This window comes from Haliotis cracherodii, unplaced genomic scaffold (genome assembly GCF_022045235.1).
Source record: "Haliotis cracherodii isolate W230 unplaced genomic scaffold, xgHalCrac1.p SCAF_1, whole genome shotgun sequence".
In the NCBI taxonomy this organism is placed as follows: Eukaryota; Metazoa; Mollusca; class Gastropoda; order Lepetellida; family Haliotidae; genus Haliotis; species Haliotis cracherodii.
The window spans coordinates 67,641,213-67,665,274 of record NW_027266264.1 but is presented as its reverse complement, the minus strand read 5'-3'; the positions used below and the strand labels follow the sequence as shown (position 1 = coordinate 67,665,274).

Sequence of the window (24,062 nt, the reverse complement as noted above, 5' to 3'; positions counted from 1 at the left end):
ACTGTGCTTGAGTGTTGTGTCTATGTGAAACTGCCGCACGGTATCTCAGTGGGCTAGAATATACACAACACATTAGTCCGGAGTAGTACAAACAGACACACACGCACACGCACACGCACACGCACACGCACATGCACACGCACACGCACACGCGCACACGCACACGCACGGATGAGATATTTGAGAAGATATGTGAATTTGTAACATTTTGCAAAGAGCTCGTTCCTGGCAGTTCATGTACAATATTCTGTTTTTACTTAGAACTTTGCATAAAGATATAGAGTGACAAAAACTATCCACAAGACTGTATGAAAGAGGCATGACTTCAACGTTCCAATAGTCAACTTTGCCTTTATGTCGTGCAAATTTACAGCAGCTCCAGCCTTGTTTGATCAGATTTACAACATTCAAGTCCCAAATACAGCTTTCAAAAGGTTTTACGGCAGATGTATGTAGAACATTATGCAAATTTGACTCATCAGTGACAAATATGATTTCTATTTTGATGTTCCCGTGTTTTTTAAAGTGGAGCAGGATAGGTTCTCCATTTCGCGAACACCTGGTCATATCAATATTATAATTTATAAATTTGAAGTTTACATGATATACGGCTTTTCCACATGACTGCGAAATTGACCGTGTTCTTGAAATGACGTAAACACTGACGGACTACTTCCACATTCCTGTGGGAACCCCTGACAATTCCGAAGTATGAATGCATACAGAAGCGTTCTTTCTGTTAATTGAGACCCTTTCGTCTTGAATTCAGGGTTTGACTGCATGTTCGTTCACGAATATCCTCGCTGCGACTCATCCTAGTGAACAAAACGAAGAAATGCACATCCAAACTATCATAGCATTGACTCAATCCGTGTCTAGGCTAACTGTGACAGTCTACAGCAATCTATGAATTTATCTTAGTGTCTATTTGATACATCTTTTGTCCTCTTTCAATGATCACCCAATTGATCAGTGATGACTAAAACTGTATCGTGTAGAAGTCATGACAGGTCATGTTCATGTGGCATAACAAAAGACGTCACAATTCGCTATGTCGATTTGCATCCCTTAGCTGTACGAGGATATGCTGATCGAGGGTTCGAATCCTAGTTTTGCCCCACCTAATAAGTTATGATCTTGTGCAAGTAAAGTATTCTTTGCCATAGGCTGCTCCAGAAGCAGTAAACGCTGTCATATTACGTTAACACACAGTAATATAACTGTAATAGTATTCAACCTGTAATATCAAATTTATTCACATGATGATTCGGTAGTATTTAGACATCTAACTCTTTGCGTTAACGCAATGTATGCATGTCAAAACCTTTCGATGTCAACTGAATATTTTTGTATTTGACCCAAACAATTACAAACGTTATCAAAGCGTTACTTGAGTCACCTAAACATTGCAAACTAAGTTCCAAAACACAACTATGACACCCGGATCAAATTTATCAACATCCAATAACCATTTCTGGTTTGCTTAATTTTTCGCCACGATCAAACACGGGTGTATTCTTTAGTTTGCCCGGCAGTTTAGTGGGTTAGTAGGTTGGTGATTCAAGACTGACAATAACAATACTTAGAGAATATGTCGTGAGAAGACTTTTGTGCTTAAAAGTTGTCTTTTCACCTTAGCATTGATACATGCAATGGTTATGCTGCATATAGTCGAGTAAGTGAGTCATTGACTTTTACGTCACCTTCAGCAATATTCCAACAATATCACTGCGGGGCAACGAGAAATGGATGTCATCCATTGTACCTAGTGGGAATGGAACTCGGTTCTTTGACGAAACGAGTAAGCGCCATATAAACGACCAAAAAATGATACAGCAGTTAAGGGAGGAAAACGTATGTAAGTGATGTACACATACGCTTTTGGTCCATAAATCGAAGAAGCGATTTGAAAATGAACTTAACTTTCAAATTAAAAGGCTTATTTCCAGAGGGGTTTATTATCTGCATTTACTCGTAGCCCACGTATCATACACAACGTAGGAATGGGCTAAGAGAAAAAAAAGAATGACAGTTCCACCTAAGTGGTGTTAACTGTGAATACATACATACACGTTATTGATATATGATATAGTATGCCTTCCTTGTATGTTGATGGTTAACCATATCAACTTCTGTATCTGCATTTAAGACGCACAAAGACAACTGAAAACAAATTTCTGTTGCATGCATGCTGTTAATTGAAACAAGAAACAATGTATTGAAAATTGATTTTATTGAATTAAAAGCAGTTTCATAAACACAAACAGTATGTTAATGTAAACTACAACTATATGTTGTTACTAAATTAAAACAAATAAAATGGATTTGTTACTGCTGGTGAAATGAGAACTCATTGTTTCTGGTTTATGATCTCCAAGGTCAGGCTCAGAAGAACCTATGGCGATAAGCTAAACTACCGCTTAACTTGCAACTGTACAGAGTTTAGGGGATCAGCACATACAGCTCGACTGGCCAGCGTTATACCTTACACATATATGGGGAGATTGAAGCAAAGTTCTGCACCTTATAAGCAATGTATAGATATATAGAGGCTCGTGGTCCAATACATTCGTGGTGAGAACTGAAGGTGGTGAGGTGAAATGGGATTTAATGTGGCGTCCAAGATTATTGCACTTATATAGCGACGTGCATACAGGTCTGTGAGTATGGCTGCTTGTACAAGTCCGGACTGATGCCGGTTTATTGTGTTAACACAATGAGATACCATGCCGCAGTTTAACATGATTAACCCACTCAGCCACAGAACACCAGTCCTTGTTTTAACCTATTAAAGCCGAGCGCCGAGCCGAGCCGAACAACAAGTACCATCTTTTAACGTCTTTTGGTATGACGCGGGAGGTGATCGAACCCCGGACCTTCCGCTCTCCGCTCTCATAAGGCTATGATTGAATTTCTCCGACTTGATAGAACAGGTAACAGAGTATGTTAAACATCTGCCCTATGTGTTTACTGTAGTCAACGCCGGTTTCAATGTGTGGTAGGCAAAAGACGGAACGTCAAATAGAAACTCAACACACAACTCAAAGTATGAAACCGATAGAATAATTAGACCCCTGTCACCCGGACATTATCAAGCGACGGCGGCAGAGCTGTGTACCTGGAAGTACCTGAAGTTGAAGGTGTAAGCGCCTCATATCCTCCCTGGGAATCGTCTGGAATAGTTTCATAGTGATATTGTCCACTTTCACCGTTCTCGCTGAACTCTTGGAGTGAAATGTCATCCGAAACAAGATGGTCAGTTCGGACAGGGGAGAGATAAATGCCCCTGAGAGATCCAGTGCACTTTTTTCTGGAACATCAAATTCATTAATTAGCTATTCAAGTCACGATCAAGTATTTGTTAATGAAAACTATGATCTACTGTCAATAAAGGAAGACACAAGATGTGATATTGACCATGTTGAAACATTAATATTTATTTTAGCTTACATTTCAATGCATTCTAAGTCTATACCTGCAGATACTTACGTTACTTATTCTTCATGCACTGCTGGACATTCTTGTATATAAGAACAAAGGATGTATTACCTGATGATAATGAAGGCCACTACAATTCCAACACCAAAGAGGAAAACTCCAATGCATGTCGACAAAACACGGACCCGATGACGAAGTGACTGCACGTATGACACTGCAAAAGTGGAACATTCATCTTGCTAAACAAACTAGTAAGGGTACATAATTCACCCACTGTTAATATATAGATCAACATGTTTCGGAATATGACAATATCATTCAGCTCTGTTAAAATAAAATTATGAACAGAAGAGACTTAGTTCAATGTGTCGATATAGGATTGAAGCTGGAGGGGGGAGTATGGGTTGGAGTGGGGATGAGGGTGAAGGTGAGAATGAGGATGAGGGTGAGGATGCGGGTGAGGGTTAGGGGAGAGGATGCGGGTGAGGGTGAGGGCGATGAAGCGGGTGAGGGTGAGGATGAGGGTGAGGTTGCAGATGCGGATGCGGATGCGGTCGAGGGTGAAGTTGAGGGTGAGAGTCTGGTTGAGGTGAGGGTGGGGTTGAGGGTGAAGGTGAGAGTGGGGTTGAAGTTGAGGGTGGGGTTGAGGGTGAAGGTGAAAGTGAGGACGAAGCGACGGCGAGGGTGAGGGTGAGGATTAGTGTTGAGGGCGAGCTTGAGAGATGGGGTGAGGTTGAGGATGGGAGATGGGTTGAGGGTGAGAGTAAGGATTAGTGTTGAGGGCGAGCTTGAGAGATGGGGTGAGGGTGAGGGTGAGGGTGGGAGATGGGTTGAGGGTGATGGTGAGGATTAGTGTTGAGGGCGAGGGTGAGAGATGGGGTGAGGGTGGGAGATGGGTTGAGGGTGATGGTGAGGATTAGTGTTGAGGGCGAGGGTGAGAGATGGGGTGAGGGTGGGAGATGGGTTGAGGGTGATGGTGAGGATTAGTGTTGAGGGCGAGGGTGAGAGATGGGGTGAGGGTGAGGGTGGGAGATGGGTTGAGGGTGAGGGTGGGAGATGGGTTTAGGGTGATGGTGAGGGTGGTAGATGGGTTGAGGGTGAAGGTGAGGGTGAGGGTGGGAGATGGGTTTAGGGTGATGGTGAGGGTGAGTGTTGAGGTTGAAGAGGGAATGGGAGAAGTTATCTAAGGAGTCGCAAACCTATGAACGTGGATTCGAATAACGGTTCACTCTACTAATGTTTTGTAGGTTTCGGATGCTCATGGGTTTCACCACTGTGGAAAACGTCTAAGACCCGCATCACTTCAGTACTATAAGGACATACTGCTGACATGTCCTTATATGTCTGATGCGAGGGTGAGCCTGATTCACTGGCTTAAGGGCCTGTCACACCTAGCCAATTTGGGTCGCCGGAGCTATACCAGAGCACAAATTTGTCGATTTTCGTGGATAGGTACTAGTACGGCAGCGCAACGATATCACATCGCTAAGAACCGGCTCTCCGGTGGCCTCAATGTGTACCGTACTGGTACCGATGTGATACCGTAGTACTACCGAATACCACCGAAGTAGTACCGATGCGCCGCCGATGTGATACCGGAGCTCCACCGTCACACCGTTGTCCTTCCGATGTACACATAGTAGCACATCGGTAGTGCATCCGCAGCACAACGGTATTACTCCACTATAGCTCCGGTCAACGGTGGGCAGCGGTATAACATCGGCGGCTCATCGATAACACTAAGGTGACAGAAACGTGGTATTCTGTACATCCTTACATCGGTAGGACAACTGTAGAACAACGGTATCACAACGGGAACGCCGGTACTACATCGGTATTGCTACTCTCAATTTTGATTTTTCAAGTGCTTTCTCGACGGAGCTCCGCCGGTTTTCTCGCCGTTGTTTAGTCCCGGCTAGGTACATCGGTAGTGTGTGACAGGTCCTTTAGCTTAAATGACAAATTACAGACGCAGAGATGACAATATGGGTCCATCTGGGCCTAATTGTCGATGACTTAAATTAAACGGGACAATATCCTGAATGTAAATTTTAAACCTTTTCAGAAATGATCGATCAGTAGCTTGAACAACTAAGACTTGACTCTAATATCAGCACATCACGCTTCTTACCATTGCACAGGTGACCGTGCCAGCCTTCCACACAAGTAACACAGTCGCCGGTGTACTGCTCACAGGTATCACATCTCGATGGACATGTTGAAGAACAGCTCTGGCCATAGTAGCCATTCTGACACCGCGTACATAAGCCCGCCGCGTTACATCGGGACATCCGACAGCGACATGACTGATTACAGTGTGGACCATACAGTGCGTCTGTGCAACCATTTGAACATCTGCCAGTGAAGACATCACACGTAGTCCCACTACATCCTGGTGGACATGGAATATCACACACTGCATTGTACCATCCAGTGTTACAACCGTAAACACAGGTTCCGTTACTTTGAAAACACGATGAGACATCATTTTGCCTCAAACAATTTCTGCTGCAATCGAACCGACATTCTCGTCCATACAAGCTTGTTTTACAACCGGCTATGCAGAACCCATCTGTGATATTACATGTTCCATTCAGGCAACCGTCGCACTCTTTCTCACACGTGTTTCCAAAATAACCAGGTTCACATGATGTGCAGTGACTGGCATTCTGCTGACATTCAACACAATGTGGAGGACATGACATGTTACAGTGTGTCCCTCTGAATCCTTCCCTACAGGATAGACACGATCCACCATCTCTGTTGCATGTACCAGCAGAACAGTTGTCCGGACATGTGTCACTACACGTGTCTCCAAACCAGCCCGATACACAACCATAGTCACATTCCCCAGAGGTCTGACTACAAGTTGTATTAAGGCACTTTACATTGCTATCTCTGTTACACTGTCTTGTGGCACATCCAGCAGAACAGTTTTTGTTGCATTGGTCGCCATGAAACCCACCCATGCACGCCATGCATGTTCCGTTCTCATGACAATTTAAATGTTCACAGTTGTAACTGCAGGGGGTGTTGCATTTCAAACCGCGCCATCCACTGTTGCAACCTTTCAAACATGTACCTATTCTTGAACAAGATTGATCGTCACATTCTCCACAGTTTTCATCACATTTTGGTCCGAAGTATCCTTCCTTACAACCTTGAACACAGATTCCAGAGGAATTACATGTCTTGAATCTACAGTTGTCAGGGCAGCGTAGTTCACATGTACCTCCTCTGAGGCCTGGTCTACATCCACACAGACAGGTTCCAGTTGTTCGGTGACAGTTTGAGGATGTATCTGTACAGTTATTACAGTTGGCATCACATGTGTCATCACAGAACTTGTTATACTTGTCCCGTTTACAGTTGTCACATTCTCCAGACAGTGGGTGACATGTACCACCCAAACACACTCTGTTGCACTGATGTTCACACTTTGATCCCCATCTGCCTGTTATGGTACATGGACAACTTCCCTTGTTTTCAGCATGCAGCCCGTCCAAGCATTGCGCACAAGTGGTGCCATTCCAGTACATACCAGGTGGACAGTCTACAAAATAGAAGAACGTTATTTTCGTGGCATTAAGCCAACTAAATCTAAAGTTCATTGATCATATTGTTGGAGTTTATACACGATGTTATTGTATTTGAGTAAGAGTTTGTCAAGTGCAGTTGTGTTAACCCCCGTCCGAACGTTTATAAACGATTTGGGCTGCAAAAACCAGCCTCCGAACTAGTTCATACTTACAGAATATTTCATCTGGGATTGTTAGCATATAAATTATATCAATCGGAATGAAGTATAGTTGGTGATTAAAAAAGTAAACAGTAAACAGTGATGAAATAAATTTGATAAAAGCTTTTGAGTTTTGCAATTTCATGGTTGTCAATCTAGGTTAAAGAAAACTCGAACGTTGAATTAACTGTTGTTTTCACTTTACGTAAACAAAGTATCAAGCAAGGTTTTCCCACACATTTAATGGTATTGATGGCTGATGATGTGAGTATATTATGAAATGGTGTGTAGGGGTCACACAAGTGAATGAGTGAGTATGGTTTTACGACGCTTTTAGCAATAATCCAGCAATATCATGGCGGGAGACACCAGAAATGGGCTTCGCACATTGTACCCATGTCGGGAATCGAACACAGGACTTCAAAGCACTTAGTTACTTTTGAAAATGATAGGTGTGAATTGAAACGAAATGTGATGTATTGAGAATAGGTGCTCCTTCAACACTGTGTTGTCATAATTTGCTGTTTTGAAAGTCAACAAACAAAATATATCCAATCTAACAGTGTGATGCAAAGAATTCTACGGAATTTAAAGAGCTAAATTTAAGTTCCAGCAAAATCCACTGACACATGAAATACGTTAATCATTAGGAGTAAAACAGATGTTTTATTAATCGCAGGAAAAGAGTCAATTTTGAATGAACGACGTTCCGTTAAGCTTTATGACGTCATCATGTCTGTCGAAGAGATCCAAATAGAACCCAAGTCGTAGAAGTATACCACTTCGGAGAAACCTATAAGTACTGGTGTGTGGCCAACACATCCACGATCATTATCGTGAAGAATATCGGAATGGAAACCAGTGGGACACAATAATGAACTCGACAGATATTTACATGAAATGTGGATACTGCCGCAAATACAAAGAAGTGCAGGAATGTTACCTTCCTCATTTTTATACTTATACTGTCTTGCTGAATGTCAATTATCATAATCGAAATCAAACAGTAATTGCATGTAACATCAACCACGTATCAGTGCAGTCACAAATAGAATCAGCCGGTCAAATAAATGCATATGTAAATGAATTAAAAATAATCCGTAGTTTTCCGTAATACTCCATCAAAATGCATATAAAGACTTTAAATGAAAATAAACTGATGAGCAAAAGATTATATACCCCAGTTGATTTTATTATATTCTAATTTTCAAGTAAACGTATCTTAAGTTACCGATAGTATATTATTCTGGCGATTAGTCTGCACTCAAAAAATATTACATGTTTATATTTTGTAAAATATGATATGATTTAACACATCTAAATATTCTATACGCCACGAGTGAAAATATCTCCTTTTCTCCCGTCACGAGATGTGAGAAACTGGATATTTCACTCATGGAATATCCTATTTATTATATACTTTTTGTGTTGTGTAGAAAATTGATTCTTTCATCACAAATGTAAAACCTTGAAAAGCAAATTCTCCCTACCTGACACACAGGGACGGTTCATCACCCTTTGTTTTTGCGACTTAAAAAGTAGTTTCGTATTTGCAAAATCTTTAAAAGATATAAACAAAAGTGTCAAAAAATATTTAGGGTCACGAAAATTCTTGATAATAAATATTTAAAAATGATTATATGCATTATCAACTTTAACAAAAAATATTCTTGAAAACTAGGACACCGCTGTTGGAAGCGAAAGAATACACGCTAGTCAAGTAATAAAAATGTCGCTTTGCAAAACGAACAGTTTCGATTTAAGGGTTAAATGAGAAATTTAAAGTTATAAGGAAACATTTTCGAGGGAATAACAAACGGCAAGAAGTGACATAAACTCCATAAACGACCGTCTGTATTTTGCCTTCAATGTGGACCTAACGTCAAAAAGAACGTCAGAAGTTTGTATACGGGCTCGTCACTTACGGCAAAAGGAGACAATTTAGGGGGAGGTAACTCTCGTATGCCAATGGCTCCGTCAAAGTGTTATGTTCACTACAGTGAAATATCAAGTGTTATGTTCACTGCAATAAAAATAAAACTTTTCTCAACTTTGGAAAACTCAGTCTTTCACACTTCAGTATATAATAAAAAGTTACATTCGTTAAATACACAACTGCTGATGGATATCTCAGACATCATATCTTAGAAAATCAATATATTTGCTTTCATCGGCACACATTTATATTTTAAACATGGTACTGGTCATGTGGTTGCAAATATATTTCTTACCCCCAGTCTTCATTGGAGCAATTTAGGTTTACACCAATGTACCCAGACAAAGCGTTGCAGGAATGACTGATTGTTAAATAGACATAATCAAATTAAGCAAAAGTTCTTTCATGTTTCAGTTACAAGAGAAATCTCGGTATACTTTCTTTTGCCCTATCAGTTTAGTTCAGGTTCGATGTACAGTCACATGGCTCCACTACATCAGATAGAAGAAAACATTAAACCTGTGGGGTTGCAGCGTGCACACGTCACCGGGCACGCATTTGCCACACCAGGGCTGTCACAGTTGACGCCTTTACACCGAGCTGATGCATCCTGGCATTTTGAATTGTCTGAAAGATATTAACCAAACAAAATCGTGTGAAAGTTATATTTATGTTGAAATCATAAAGAAGACAGTCAGCTTCTGTATTACTTTAGACCGCCTCCGTGGTCTTGAGGTAGAGCGTCCGCCCGGAGACTCCGGGGTTCGATCCCCGGCCGCGTCATACCAAAAGACATTCAAAGAGGGTACTTTACTTGTTGTTACCCTGCCTGGAGCTTGGCATTAAGGGATAAAACAAGGACTGGTCGGCTCGGGTCTGCAGGGGGTATTCATGTTAAACTGCGGCATGGTATCTCAGTGAGCTAGCACTATAAATCGGCATTAGTCCGGACTAGTACAAGCAGCCACACAAACACACACACACACGCACATGCACGTCGCAATTTAAGTGCAATAGTCTTGGACGCGACGTTAAACCACATTTCACCTCACCTGTATTACTTTAACGTTACTGTTATGACTTTGCTTTATGCAGTTTCTACAGGACAATAGATCCCGGAGACTATAGATGTATTTTTGGACACAATGACATGCAGAGTGATGTACCTTTAGCAAGACCGGTTTCGGCTTCCACCATCATGCATGCAGACACGAAGAGCACAACCCACACCTGAAAGGCAGTTTATTTTACATGATGATTTCAGATGATAATGGCTCATCTCACTGCACAGATTGAAGGACGTGACAAGTCACGATAATAAATCACCAGCATCAACTAAACATAATGATGTAATATACTGGAAATAACAGACTGAGGTTGTTCAAAGCTGTTCATGTCGCATACTCTGACTGCGGACAGTGTATTCATTGCCAGCTTTAAATCATAATGCATTAAGTGAGTGAGTATGGTTTTACGCCGTTCTTAGCAACATACCAGCAATATCCCGGCGGGGGACACCAGGAATGGGCTTCCCCGGGTCTTCGGGGTGACGATCGAACGCTTTAACCACTAGGCTACCCAACCGCGAACATAATGCAAGAAGGAAGCAATACTTCACAATCAAGTAATCAAACGTAAGAAGAAACCATATCTTAAGAAGCATAATGTACAGCACCAACCTTCATGTTTTCTGCATATACAGCGTCCTGAGTGTAATGTAAGCAACAGAGAAAGAATCACCATGCGTTGTTTGTGATTTCAAATGTTTCCCTGTACAGAATGCGAAATAGATTTATCACAGAAACAGAAATCACCAACACGGAAGAAATATGGGTTAACCTATGCTATTATATTAATTGTCTGTGTTAACCAATTATTTATACATGATACAACCATGTTACTGCTTCTAAAGCATGTATGTATATAAACACATTTTAAACATACCATAAAAAAGTAGATAAATTGCTTTCAAGTAATCACAAAAACACTACCGTATATTGTCACGATGACACGGATGGGCAAGTGAACACATACTTCAACTGTTGCAATCATCTGTTATCAATTGTAACATACCACATGCATTTTATGAAAGAGCAAATGTCACGAATGCATATATATACATTTTTTTTGTAAACATGTGTTGGACTCTTTGACTCTCGGAAATTTCTTATGTTTATGGAAAGGGGTTTGCCGCATTTATGAACGTGGTTACAAATATATGTCACTCTCCAAAACTATCGGAGGAAATAAAGAAAATTCATTCATTCATTTATTCCAGCTGGAAAATTGCTGACCTCAGCGTTAACAACATTCAGTCGCTCACTCACTCATACACCTTAGGTTTGTCACTATGTGCTAAGCACTCCCACCCAAACAGGAATGCCATCACAGACTTGACTTATTATACCACCATTGCCCCCACCCACAGCTCTTTATTTCTGTTAATGATGGAATATGTAATGTTTCAACATTTCAGCATGTCTCCCAAAGTCTTAATTGATCTAAACCATGTGCACTCCACATCAACTGTGTCCAGAGCAGTGATACTGAAGGTACCTTATAGTCGATTCTTTTACAAAGTATGACAAGACTGATTGTGTGTCATCGAACCCAACGTTTGGAGTGGATTGTTCTTGTGCTATTATTAACTGTTTCGCCTGGCCCAGATTAGAGCATTTACAGTATAATGCTGGAATATCCCCCAGTAAATAATTGATTTACTCGTTTCAGCATGTGTTCCTCCTGGCCCACACGGTATGGTATGTATGTAACTCTGCCCCCATGGCGGGAGGCGTGTGTAATCACTTGACGGGTCAGTACCCGGATTGCTCTCAGTCAGGATAGGAAGGAGACAAGGGTGATGAAGGCATAATTAAATGGGAAGAAATATAACGATGTGTATCAAACTAGAGCCGCCATTGTGAAGTTTTGCCTAAATGTCCCTCAAACAAAATTGACTATTGCGAGAGTCATATGCGTCATATGACCGAACCTCCACTCCCGAGTAGCTTGCGAGTTTGACCTGCTTAAACTAATTTTTTTTAGTTATTTAAAAAAAATCCAAATTAAATAAGTAAAATTTAATGTAACAGTTCAGATAATGCGGAATATAATCTATGTTTCAGCGAAGTACATGCAATTTGGGGGTGACGTTCAAGTTTAAATCACGTGATCCAGATATACTGAACCAAATTAAAAACTTCACAATCCTAAAATTTAAACATTTTGACCAGTTATCATTGTGGGCCCCTATTGTGTATTTAAACAGTAATGGCCACGTATTGTCTTCAGATAACACCCGTTTTTGTGCAGGTGAATCGATCAAAATCATGTGCACAGCACTATAGTGGCAAAAGTGGTTTTTCACGTGCAACTGGTCACGTGGCCATAATACCGCACGTATTTTCAGCCATACTTGTTAGCAGTCATAAAAAAAGAAAAACAAAAGAAAACAAAAGTCTTTACGGCCATTTGTCATGCCACGCCTTTCAAATGTGCAACGTGAACGTGCCATCGGCATGTTGCAGACGGGAACTTCCGTAGCTGAAGTCGCAAGGACGATGGGTTGTAGTCGACGGACTGTTTATGATTTACAGAAGCGTTTCCAGCAAACGGGTACCACCGCTGATCGCCCTCGGCCAGGTCGACCACGGTTGACGTCACATGCAGAGGATCGTCAGATTGTCTAACGTCACCTCCGTAACCGGTTTTTGACGGCTACATCAACCAGAAATGAACTGTTCAGAGGTAGACTGTGCGCAAACTGTTCTAAACCGTCTGAGAACTGCTCACCTTCAAACACGACGGCCATACTGCGGGCCGATTCTGACTCAATTACACAGACGTCAACGTCAACGTCAACGACACTTACGATGGACTTACGAGGGTGTGGAGGCGCCGTCATGAACGTTACGCCCAGTATTGTGTACAAGAAGTTGACAGATTTCGAGGCGGAAGTGTCATGGTGTGGGGTGCTTTCTGTGGCAATGCACGTTCCAGGCTTCTTGTCATCCGTGGCAAACTCAATGCTGCTGCTTACCGCGACCAGGTACTGGCACCAGAACTTCTGCCTTTTATGGCAGCACATGGACCCGGTTTGATCTTCCAACACGACAATGCCAGACCCGACACAGCAATTTTGACAAGGAATATCTTCAGAATGCGGGAGTCAGCGTCATGGACTGGCCGTCAAGGTCTCCCCACAGGAGATTCTACCATGCACTCTCCAGAAACAACCACAGAATTTGCAAGATCTTGGCACCATTTTGCAGCAACAATGGCGTCGTCTTCCCAATCACGTGTTCGCAAGCATCACAAGGTCCATGCGGAGGCGTTTTGTGGCAGTTGTCTACGCACATGGTGGCCATACATGCTACTGAACTTGTGTGCCCTCAGATTCTCGTGCTTGGGGCTTATGATTTAAACTGTTGATGTTATTACCGAATACCGTAGGTGCTTGGAACAAATCATGGTTACCACCGTTAATTAAAATCCTTCTTTGGACATTAATGATTAAAAATTACATTCTCTGATATATCATATAGGGGGTTACTTTTTAAAATGTGAAGTTTTTAATTTGACTCAGTATATAAACACGAAAGTGCGCTAAGTCGCTATAGACTTGTAATTCATTATTCTCTGTTTAAACAAAATCCTACTTATTTGATAAACAGACGAACACATACTAAATAACGATTACACATGTCCTATTGCAAAAATGAATGATGTAGAGCGGACGAGCGGACATATTTCATCCATAGAAAATGAAAAACTAATTTAATAAATTTATACTGTTAATGTTTTAACTAAAAAATACCTTAAATAGAGTTAAGTACTATTTATTGTGAATCAATGTGAAATAGATTTCTTAACATCCCTTGTTCAGACAGAAAACAGACTCTAACTAATGTTACCGGCTCACAACAACTGTCGATAACTTGGCCAAACAAGTTCGACCAGCAGGTGTCTGTATATTTAGAGTGTTTCTCAACTCCATGCTCACCCCCGGACAGAGCAGTGGGTCAGAATAAGAGAAACTTCCTTTGGCTGAGGAAGGTGATGAGTTGTCTGTTATATGTCCAGACATATGCAAAATAAGTGACTCTTTCCATGCATGTGATCATAAACAAACGACTTAGGCCTTGCACTATGTTCTAAGAAAGACGGACGAAAGCTATATGCAGAATTACTTCCTTCTTTCGAAAATCTTTCAAATAAGATACATGAGGGATATTTTTTATGAAACGGGAAATTCGTTCAATTGCTCAGTAGCGGGATATTATACACTACGGTTGGTAAGGTCAGATTATTTAAACCTTTTTAAACAGGGAAGTACTCTAGGACCGTAGCAACACACACGCAACACAGTCGTCCTCAGGCTTAACGCTACTCCTATCACCCCAGTAGAATGAAGGAATCAATATATATATATATATATATATATATATATATATATATAATTGGCTAGCGCTTTCAACTCGTACGAGTCTCATCAGGCCATAGAAGTTGTAACATATAATTACGTGACGTCATAACATTTTATGTCCGTTATTTAGTTATCGCCTACGAGTTAAAAGCGCTAGCCAATTAAAACTGTGTTCATTCTTGCTCCACTTATTTAGTTATTACTATATTGTGGCTGAGAGTTAGAATATACCGTGTACGTATCCGCCTGCTTATTAACTATTTCAAATATTTCAGGATACTTGTGCATTTACGTAAAGAAAGAGAATCACGCGACCTCACAAATACCTTACATTAATTCATGTTCGCTATTTTGTCATTGCGAGGAACTTACTGTTAATATCGCCATCGTGGTGTAGTGTACTAATCATACATAGGAGGTTCAGGGTACGAAAGGAGAAGGTGGACCGGTATTTACTCGTATTGTGCCAACGATAAATTCTCGTGGGTCTGTTTTGTTGTATTTTGTCCGAGTAATCTGTCCACACAGAGGGTAAGAGCTACATCAGTATAACTTGGTTTTGTTACTGGTCAGATCTATACCAATGCTATCTGGTACCATCAAATACGTGATGTCTCATGTACTTGTGCATAGGGGAAAATGTACAAATCAATAACACTATGACAGTCCCCAACCACCAATGACGTTCAGAGATCAAAAGTACAAGTATTTAACTTTTTCTAAGATATGTAACTGTCCAAATTAAAAAGGGAGTCGCTGTTCATTGCAATATCGCGCCACATTTACACTTTGCTATAGAGACATAAACTGTTGTTGTCATGGTGTACAAGTGTTTGAATTAAAGTGTCAAAATAATATTGTCATGATTTCATGGACATCATAACTACAATTTGTTAGTGTGCATCTTATTTAGCAAACGGGTTGAAACGAATTTATTGGGCAATTCCTAACAGGTACCAAAGCTCTGTTGATTACGCCACAACACACTTGATATGTATACATGTAAAACATCCTTTGTTCAACGAATGGATTATTTAATCTATAATTCTCGGCTGCACCTTTTCATATTTCCGTATGTCAACTTTCACCCTGATGGAGTCCAGATAGCTGCTACAATGAGTAAACCCCGTATAGAACAATGGGATGACGTCCCAGATGGTTTATATATACTGAACAAGGATGTGCATCAACCAAAGCACACTTTCATACTGCAGGGCAAAATGGTTGGGAGATATTCTCGTGTGTGTGGATATATCTGTCTTCTTATCCAGGTATACGCGAAAGGTAAGTTATATATCAACTGTACGCTACCCATTTTCAACTATGTATCAGACTATAAATACCGAATATGTTTGTTTGCAATTATACGACTAACCCTGTGGACATTCTGGGTCAGTAGAGATCCCGAGTACCTCATGTTTGCTGTAAGAGCCGATGACTTGGACAGCTATCAGGTTCTGTGATTTGGGTTAATACGTATTGTCGCGTGTCGATTCCCATATTGAAACAAAAAGTTAACCCAGAATACTGTGTGTAAAAGAACTTAGTGTCAACCCTCAAACATCCAACGAAATGTATACAATTAACAAATTATTGTATTACAAAACAACGTTTACAAATCAACATAAATTACAGCACAGCAATTACAATGGCAGTACACAACAGAGTCGTTGTACAATATTCAAAAGCTATAAATAATATAATGGTAGTGGTCAGTATCAAATACAAAAATACACTGGTGATAGCAACAATCAGTGACAATAGCATATTCACCCAGCGGCGACGGTGGTCAAGCTTACGAGTTGGTGTAGGCAGGGAATCAGGGATGATGAGTGATCCTTACACGAAAAGCGGTCTTGCTGTGATGAATTGTGTGAGAGATGCGTAAAATGCTCTTATACCACTACATAAACAGTCCACCTAGCTACTGGAAACTTCTAAACAGTGCCCTCACCAGTGGTACTAGAACATTCCACATGTTTCTTCAACACACTATCACCGTCGGCGGTATACCGAACTGGAAGTTTACACACCACACTAGCATCTAAATATGGTAACTTTCTAACGACTACTTACGTTAAATAGTACTACATTCCCGACGACTTATCACTGTCCAAACAATGCAATTAGCGTCTACCAAATCTCAACAGAAAAAAATGTAACACAACTACAATTATTGTTCAACAATAAAATACACTGCCATAAAACAGTATCAAGATGCACCGAAGGCCTCCATTTTAGCTCATGTTTCATGATGATCAAGCTGTTTCGGCAGATGATGGAGACTGATTGTTTTGTACTAAGTCACTGGTTATCCAGGAAAAGTCTCGATTTTAAAAGGCCGACGTGGTAAAGATATAATATGACGTTAGACAACGTTTAGCACTAGCAAATGAGGTGAGGTGAAATAGGGTTTAACGTCGCGTCCAAGATCATTGCACTTGCACACATATATATATATATATATATATATATAGTGTGTGTGTGTGTGTGTGTGTGTGTGTATGTGTGTGTGTGTGTGCTTGTACTAGCCCACTGAGATACCATGCCGCAGTTTAACATCAATAACCCACTCAGACACAGTATACGGACTCCGAGCCGACCAGTCCTTGTTTTAGCCCCTTAAAGCCGAGCGTACCATCTTTTAACGTCTTTTGGTATGACACGGCCGGTGATCGAACTCCTGACCTTCAGCTTTCCAGGCGGACGCTCTACCACAAGACCTTGGAGGACGCTCTACCACAAGACCCTGGAGGCGGCTCGCTAGTAAATGAATACTTTGACATGCATTTCAGTTTTCTCAACAGGATGAATAAAGGCGCTAACACTTTTATACTCGCGATAAGTGGCCTAATGTCATGGCCTGCAAGATTACACAGTAAACCACATACAGATCATTACTTCCTCATACAGCTTGTACAATATGACCCCCACAGAAATTAGCAAAGTAAAATTAAAGTTTACCAAATTATAATATGCTCTTTTGAACATTGTTAAAGACTTTGTTTAACAGATGTATTGGTAGGTGATAACAGGGGCTCGCAATTTTAAAGCACATGGGAGCACATCCCGACTATTTTGAGAATTGTTTCAAACTAGCGCGAGGTCACGGGGAATCCCCTTTGAGAAAGCAGTTCTGGGTCGCTAGTCTTTGCTGCGGCTGTCGAAGTGTAACATTCATTTGTCATTCCACGTCATTTACCCTCACTAGCCATGCTCATGCATCCTTTCAGCACTGGTCTCCCACAAATATTGAAAAGATCGCGTATATTATGTACCCGGCTGGTGGTTAAACCACGATCGCGTTCTTAAGATTAGTTTTTGTTGTTACTAGTACAGACCTCAAAATAGGTACTTTTAATTAAGGGCAACACTGCTAACTTTACGCTTTCACATTTTTTCTCGGCCATTGTATTGTACATCATACTGGCTACATAATGATGTAAAACAAATCCATTACTATTTTTCATGATACTTTAAATTTGCCATAAATTCAACCCTGACCAAAGTAAGCAGTAGCATTATGTGTCGAAATTAAATTAAATACGATGTTCTAAATTCGCACGAATAACCAGGGAAAGCACAATAAGTTGAGCAAATGTTTGACAGAAACTTGAGAAACTATTTCACGGAGCCGCATGAGAAATGAGGTAAATGCCAAATCCCACATGCTCTCGTACGCAATAATATGCAGTAAACGACGTGCATACACGAGAGGATTACAGACAACAAGTACATTATCATATAGCAGACTTCACGCAGAACTCTTTATGTCTTTCGGTCGTATTTGACAATGGTTACAGTGGTGTCCCGATGGCTGTAAAATTGAACACTTCCGGAAGGTTATTGCATTTATATTGCGACGTGCATGCACGTGTGTGTGTGTGTGTGTGTGTGTGTGTGTGTGTGTGTGTGTGTGTGTGTGTGTGTATGTGTGTGGCTGATTGTACTAGTCCGGACTGATGCCAATTTAGAGTGCTAGCACACTGAGATACCATGCTGCAGTTTAACATGAATACCCCCTGCAGACACAGTAAACTGACTCCGAATCGACCAGTCCTTGTTTTAGCCCCTTAATGCCGGGCGCCAGACAGAGTAACAACAAGTACCCACTTAGTGGAATAAGGGTCTCTGAAATCCTCAAAGTGTGGACAGCTAACTGCATTCCAGTCCCCCCAAAATTCCCGCTATCAACAGGGGTCCTCTTGCCAGCTTCCCCGGGGTGTCACAACTGATTAATGACCACAAGCTATTCTGTAGCAGACGTCATGTATGTGAGTCCAGAAAATAATTGTCTTCTTTTAGAATATTGATATTTGGTTATTTTAAACTACTTTCGAAACATTTAAATGTTCTGCAGATTAAAAAAAAAGATATTGGTCAACTTGTAGACAACCCATTTAAATTTAAGACATATTACAAAGTATAACTCTTTTGCCATGAAACATTTATCTAGTCAGTTGTGTACGAAAATATCAAAAGTACAGTAGACATTGATGAATAATTAAAACAAATGTTCATAATTAACAAATCAAGTGGGTTTTTTACATGAAGCAGAAACAGTATTTACTAACTGGATTCAACATTTGACATAATAAGAAATATCTTTCAAGAGCTATAAGCATGTTCATAAACCTGCAGGTGCAGTGGACATCATGTTACTGTCCAGTACTACATGGTGCACATGGTCTTCTGGTGACATTCATGTAGATGCGAGAAGTTCAGTTAAAACAAACTATACAGGAATAGTTTCATCTTGGTTTTCCTTTCATGTAAATACAATAGTAACCCCTATTTCTTCTTACTTTGATGGCAAAGAGTATTTAAAACATAAATAAGTACAAAGTAACAAATGTCCTATTTGGGATAAAACTCTCTCTGTAAAGTGCAAACCCTAGGAATTTTTGGAGTTGAGTCCAATCTGGGACAAAAATGGAAGTTTGACAAATGGTACTCACAAGTTTCGTGTACCACTCTGACAAGTGTATATTGGCACGGGTACAACTTTGCAATATGTTCGCCACTTATTAAACCCACTATTTATAAAGTTTTAAATTTTACCAATCATATTATTCTCAAAAAGGTTTGAGGAACCATTTTACATTGCTACGTTAGATTTTGAGGAGGTTATTGAGGCACATAATATATCCTTTTAATAATCTGAAATGGCAGTCAAACATAACAAATGTTATATTTGGGATAACACTTTCTTTGCAAAGTACAGTTTCTCTGGGATTCAAACCCACACTGCCAGAGTGAGGCACCAATCGCCAGCACACAAAGTCAGCGATCTAACCCACTCAGCCACCGAGGCTTCCACAAAAATGAAAGTCCGACAACTGGTAGTCAAGATCACGAACTTTGTGTACCCCTCTGTCAAGTGTAAATTGACACTGCTCCCATGGCCGAAAGCTAAAACAGATTCTCGTACTTTTTCGGGTTGAGTCCCGTCCAGGATTCGAACCCACACTGCCAGAGTGAGGCACCTAATCGCCAGCACACAAAGTCAGCGATCTAACCCATTCAGCCACCGAGGCTTAAACAAAAATGAAAGTCCGACAACTGGCCATGGGAGCCCTGCCAATTTACACTTTTCAGAGGGGTACACAAAGTATGTGATCTAGACTACCAGTTGACTACCAGTGTTATCCCAAATATAATATTTGTTACATTTGAACACTTTCTAAATGGCATTGTGTGTTCATGGCAGTCAAACAGTTTTGAACATTATTTGTAGTGGCGAACATATTGTAAATTTGCTCCAGTATAAATCTATTTTTCAATTTTTCACTGAAAGAGCAAGTTGAACAGAATACTATTAAAACACTAGTCTATTCTGAGTCTCACAGAATCTCAAGCTTTTTAGTTTCCTTTCTGCCTTCCCCTTACTGAAATGCTATAGCCCTAAAATATGAAGCAAGTGTAAAATTTTCTAAAAGCTGAATCTCTCATCTCAGTGTGGCTCTTTTTCAATTTATTGGTGTTATTGTTTTTTATCAAAATTATATAGACTAAGGGTTAGTCTACTGACATACCTATGAGTATGAGCCTAACCCTAAACTACCATCATTAGTAATGGCTAATGAATTGCCTAATTGGGTTTAAACCCAATATATATAAATGCTTACCACATTTAACATGATTTAGATATTGGTCAAGGGATGTCAGACACATAGACACTTTATTATAATTATTACCTTCAAAACGTTTTTCAAAGAGTTGATTTAGTCACTGTAGTTTCACTGTTTTGTCTTGGAGTGTTATGTTTCAATCCTTGAGTGTCAAGCTGGCCCATGCCATCAGTGCCCTAAAGCAAACAAACTTGGACCAGCTTGACCGTGCCTGCTTCACTGGAGCAGGGGAACAACTGATAAGATCATGACTAAAGAGTATCAGATTCAGTGAGAGGGGGGATGCTGACAGGGAGAGCTTGGGCTTATGCCACTAAGTGTACCATCTTTTAACGTCTTTTTGGTATGCCGCGGCCGCGGCCGGGGATCGAACCCCGGACCTTCCGCTCTCCGGGCGGACGCTCAACCACTAGACCACGGAGGCGGTTCAAGTGATGTGATGAAAGCTAGGCAGATGGCGAGACAAGGCAATTTCTTTCCAGGTTACATTGCTTTGGCCACTGTTTGACTACAACAGCAGGAAAACGCCTATGCTCACATGTTCAATGTTCTATTTTGCTGAAAATTGCTGTGTGTCGTGTAAAGCACAATTAACACTCTGACGATAGATCTAAAATGTATTGAACATCATTTCAGCTAAAAGGAATATTATGGTTACAGTACATGATAACGTTACCAGTGACCCTTAATTAAAATCTACAAACTGAGTTTGGTTTAACGCCGCTTTTAACAGTATTGCAGTTATATCACGGTGTGTCAGCTTAATCTGGAAGGAAAGCCCGAAGTGATGCAAGTCTCAGACGTTTACCAGTTCGGTGAAACCCACGAGCACGGGTATGGTGCTGACAAACTTAGAAACATAATCGGGTCAAACCCGGATTCGAACCCACAATCGTAGGTTTCTGGCGTGCCAAAGGGACGCAACTCTGCACAGAGAATCGCGGCTCTAGACGACTGGACCACCCGTACCCCCTTAGGGAATTTCTAAATAACATAGAAGTATATACAATGAGATGATATGGAACTATATTAATTTTTATCCATTTTTCATATTTATGCAGTCAATTTTCAATACGTGTGGCGCCGTGACCCTGTCCTGGTTAAGGGCCAGTGCAGGACCTATTCAAAACTCTCGTTAAAATAACTGGTCCAGGACGAGGATGTTCAGTTGTATGTCTTTTTACATTATTGATAATAACTGTCTGTATAACCAGCACTTATTCCAGTATAACCAGTATAACCTCACCTTGAACTCGACGTGACACCCCATTTCATCTCACCTCACCATTGTAACCGAGGCCATAAATAATGGAGTATGGACAGACAAACCAGTGGTTGATATTATGAACAGCATAGCACGCCGTTGGGGCGTTGTGACACGCAATCAAGCCGGTCAATGAGCCTGACCATCTGCCCTACTTGCCACTTAAACAAGCGATAGTGTTGGGTGCCCTATTCTCACCGAGGTGTAAAAGAAAACAATTTGGACATATGTAAACGGTATAATAATCCTTTGATATATGAAATTGTCAAACTATGAATTCAGTGATTATATCACCATACCTTTAGTAGATAGTTATGAAATATTTAATATATATATTGTCCGTTACAGTGGACAACCCAACATTAACTATACTATTCAGTAAACCATGGGGAATTTACAAGTTATCTGTCAGTCCACCAGTCATCAGTAGCCCCTGTAGCTGCAGGCACGGTTCCTGTATCTATTGACTACGACCCCGTGGAGCAGAAACTGTATTGGACGGATGTTGCTCCTGAGAAGATCAAAGCAAAAGACATGAAAGAGGACACCGAGGAACTCATCATGTCCTTCAATGCAAGTATGTGATCGTAACACAATGTATGCGTGAGGAACAAACGAAATCTTATTGTTTATACTGATATACCGCCCTGTAAAACTTAAACACTTTCCATATTCATAAGATATCCCTGCCAGAGTCGATTGTCCGTTTCCGACCTTATCATGAGCATGTGTTTATGAATCACCATTAAACAAAGAAATGTCAATTGTTTACCTAAAATAAAAAACACGGAAACAAATGGTAAAGTCAAAATAGGGAATTGCATCGGACATCATTCTTGACACTGATGCGTCACATTTCCGAAATGTCCTCTTTTAACCATAAAACATTTTGGAAGCTTTACTGAGGCCTTGAACGTTGTAAACTTGACCAAACAACTTCTTACTGATGACGTTATATTTTATCATTCGCTGCATCATCGCATATACATGTGTATGGTCTTTTGCAGGACATCCACTATGTCCAATCGATTAAATTATAATTGTGTGTAAAATCTGAGGTAGAATTATATCTAGTATTCACGATCGCCTCAAGATATTAAATAGCGTGTCTCTCATGCCCGGGGACCCCATGAAGAAGTCATGAATACCAAGTTAAGGTAATTACGACCACACGGTCATCTATTATATCAGATTGTGCTTTGACCACCAACACAAGCCACTAGACATCTAAACCGGTAGGCGCCGTATGAAATATGCAATATTTGTATGTCTAGTGTTTACAAAACAGAGAAGTCACACATTCAATATATTCGGCATATTTCACGTCTACATAGGGCAATGACTTGCATTTACATCTTGTTATAGGTGCTGATTTATATGGAATAGCTGTTGATTCTATCGCCAGGAAGATATTTTACACAGACCAGGGAAATAAGGTCATTGCTGCCCTCAACATAAATGGGACCAATTGTGTGACTGTCATAAACAATGGGCTTGACCAACCCAGAGCCATTGTTCTGCACGAGGAAAACAGGTGTGCATTATTGACGTTAACCATTTGATCTATGTTTGTATTCTTACAGTGCATAGAGTGTGCAAGAACAAAGATCATTTCCACACATAAATCAATTAACCACAATTACTTGGACCAACAGGGGAGTATCCCATTACGAAATAGCACCAGGATCAGTTATGAAAATCTTTGAAAACACAATTTTTACAAGGTTATAAAACTTCTTTTCAGGAAGATGTACTGGACTGACGTGGGGCTTTACCCCTATATAGCATCAGCTGATTATGACGGTACAAACATTAAAAAGATCGTCATTACAGGCCTTGGATGGCCGAACGGGCTGACAATTGACAAAAAGGGTGAGATCATGTGACCAATCATGGGTTATGTCAATATAGAGCGTCATCACCAGAGAATAACCAGTCTCGATTAACCGCCGAAATAGATTCTGTTGGGCGTAAAAGGCAAAATTGCGCTGATAAATATATGAGTTGATGACTGAAAATCAATGATGACACCAGGTGTTCGCGAAAAGACAGGCAGTGGTAATAATAAGGGGACTAAATAAGATAGATAGTTGAAATAATGTTAATGTAACTACTTCTATAGCAGCTAT

General features: G+C 40.6%; 1 protein-coding gene and 1 pseudogene across 1 annotated transcript; one reads left to right on the top strand and one right to left on the bottom strand.

Moving 5' to 3' along the window:
- Positions 1 to 3,066: 3,066 nt before the first annotated feature.
- Positions 3,067 to 13,200, bottom strand: LOC139457073 (multiple epidermal growth factor-like domains protein 10). Its single transcript, XM_071238518.1, has 6 exons — positions 12,985 to 13,200; positions 10,280 to 10,343; positions 9,633 to 9,740; positions 5,570 to 6,991; positions 3,550 to 3,652; positions 3,067 to 3,310 (listed from the first exon to the last, which is right to left on the bottom strand). The coding sequence occupies exons 1-6, from the start codon at positions 13,198 to 13,200 to the stop codon at positions 3,067 to 3,069; spliced, it is 2,157 nt and encodes a 718-aa protein (XP_071094619.1).
- A 2,558-nt stretch (positions 13,201 to 15,758) lies between these two features.
- LOC139457062 (low-density lipoprotein receptor-related protein 5-like) lies at positions 15,759 to 23,819 on the top strand (annotated as a pseudogene).
- Positions 23,820 to 24,062: the final 243 nt, after the last annotated feature.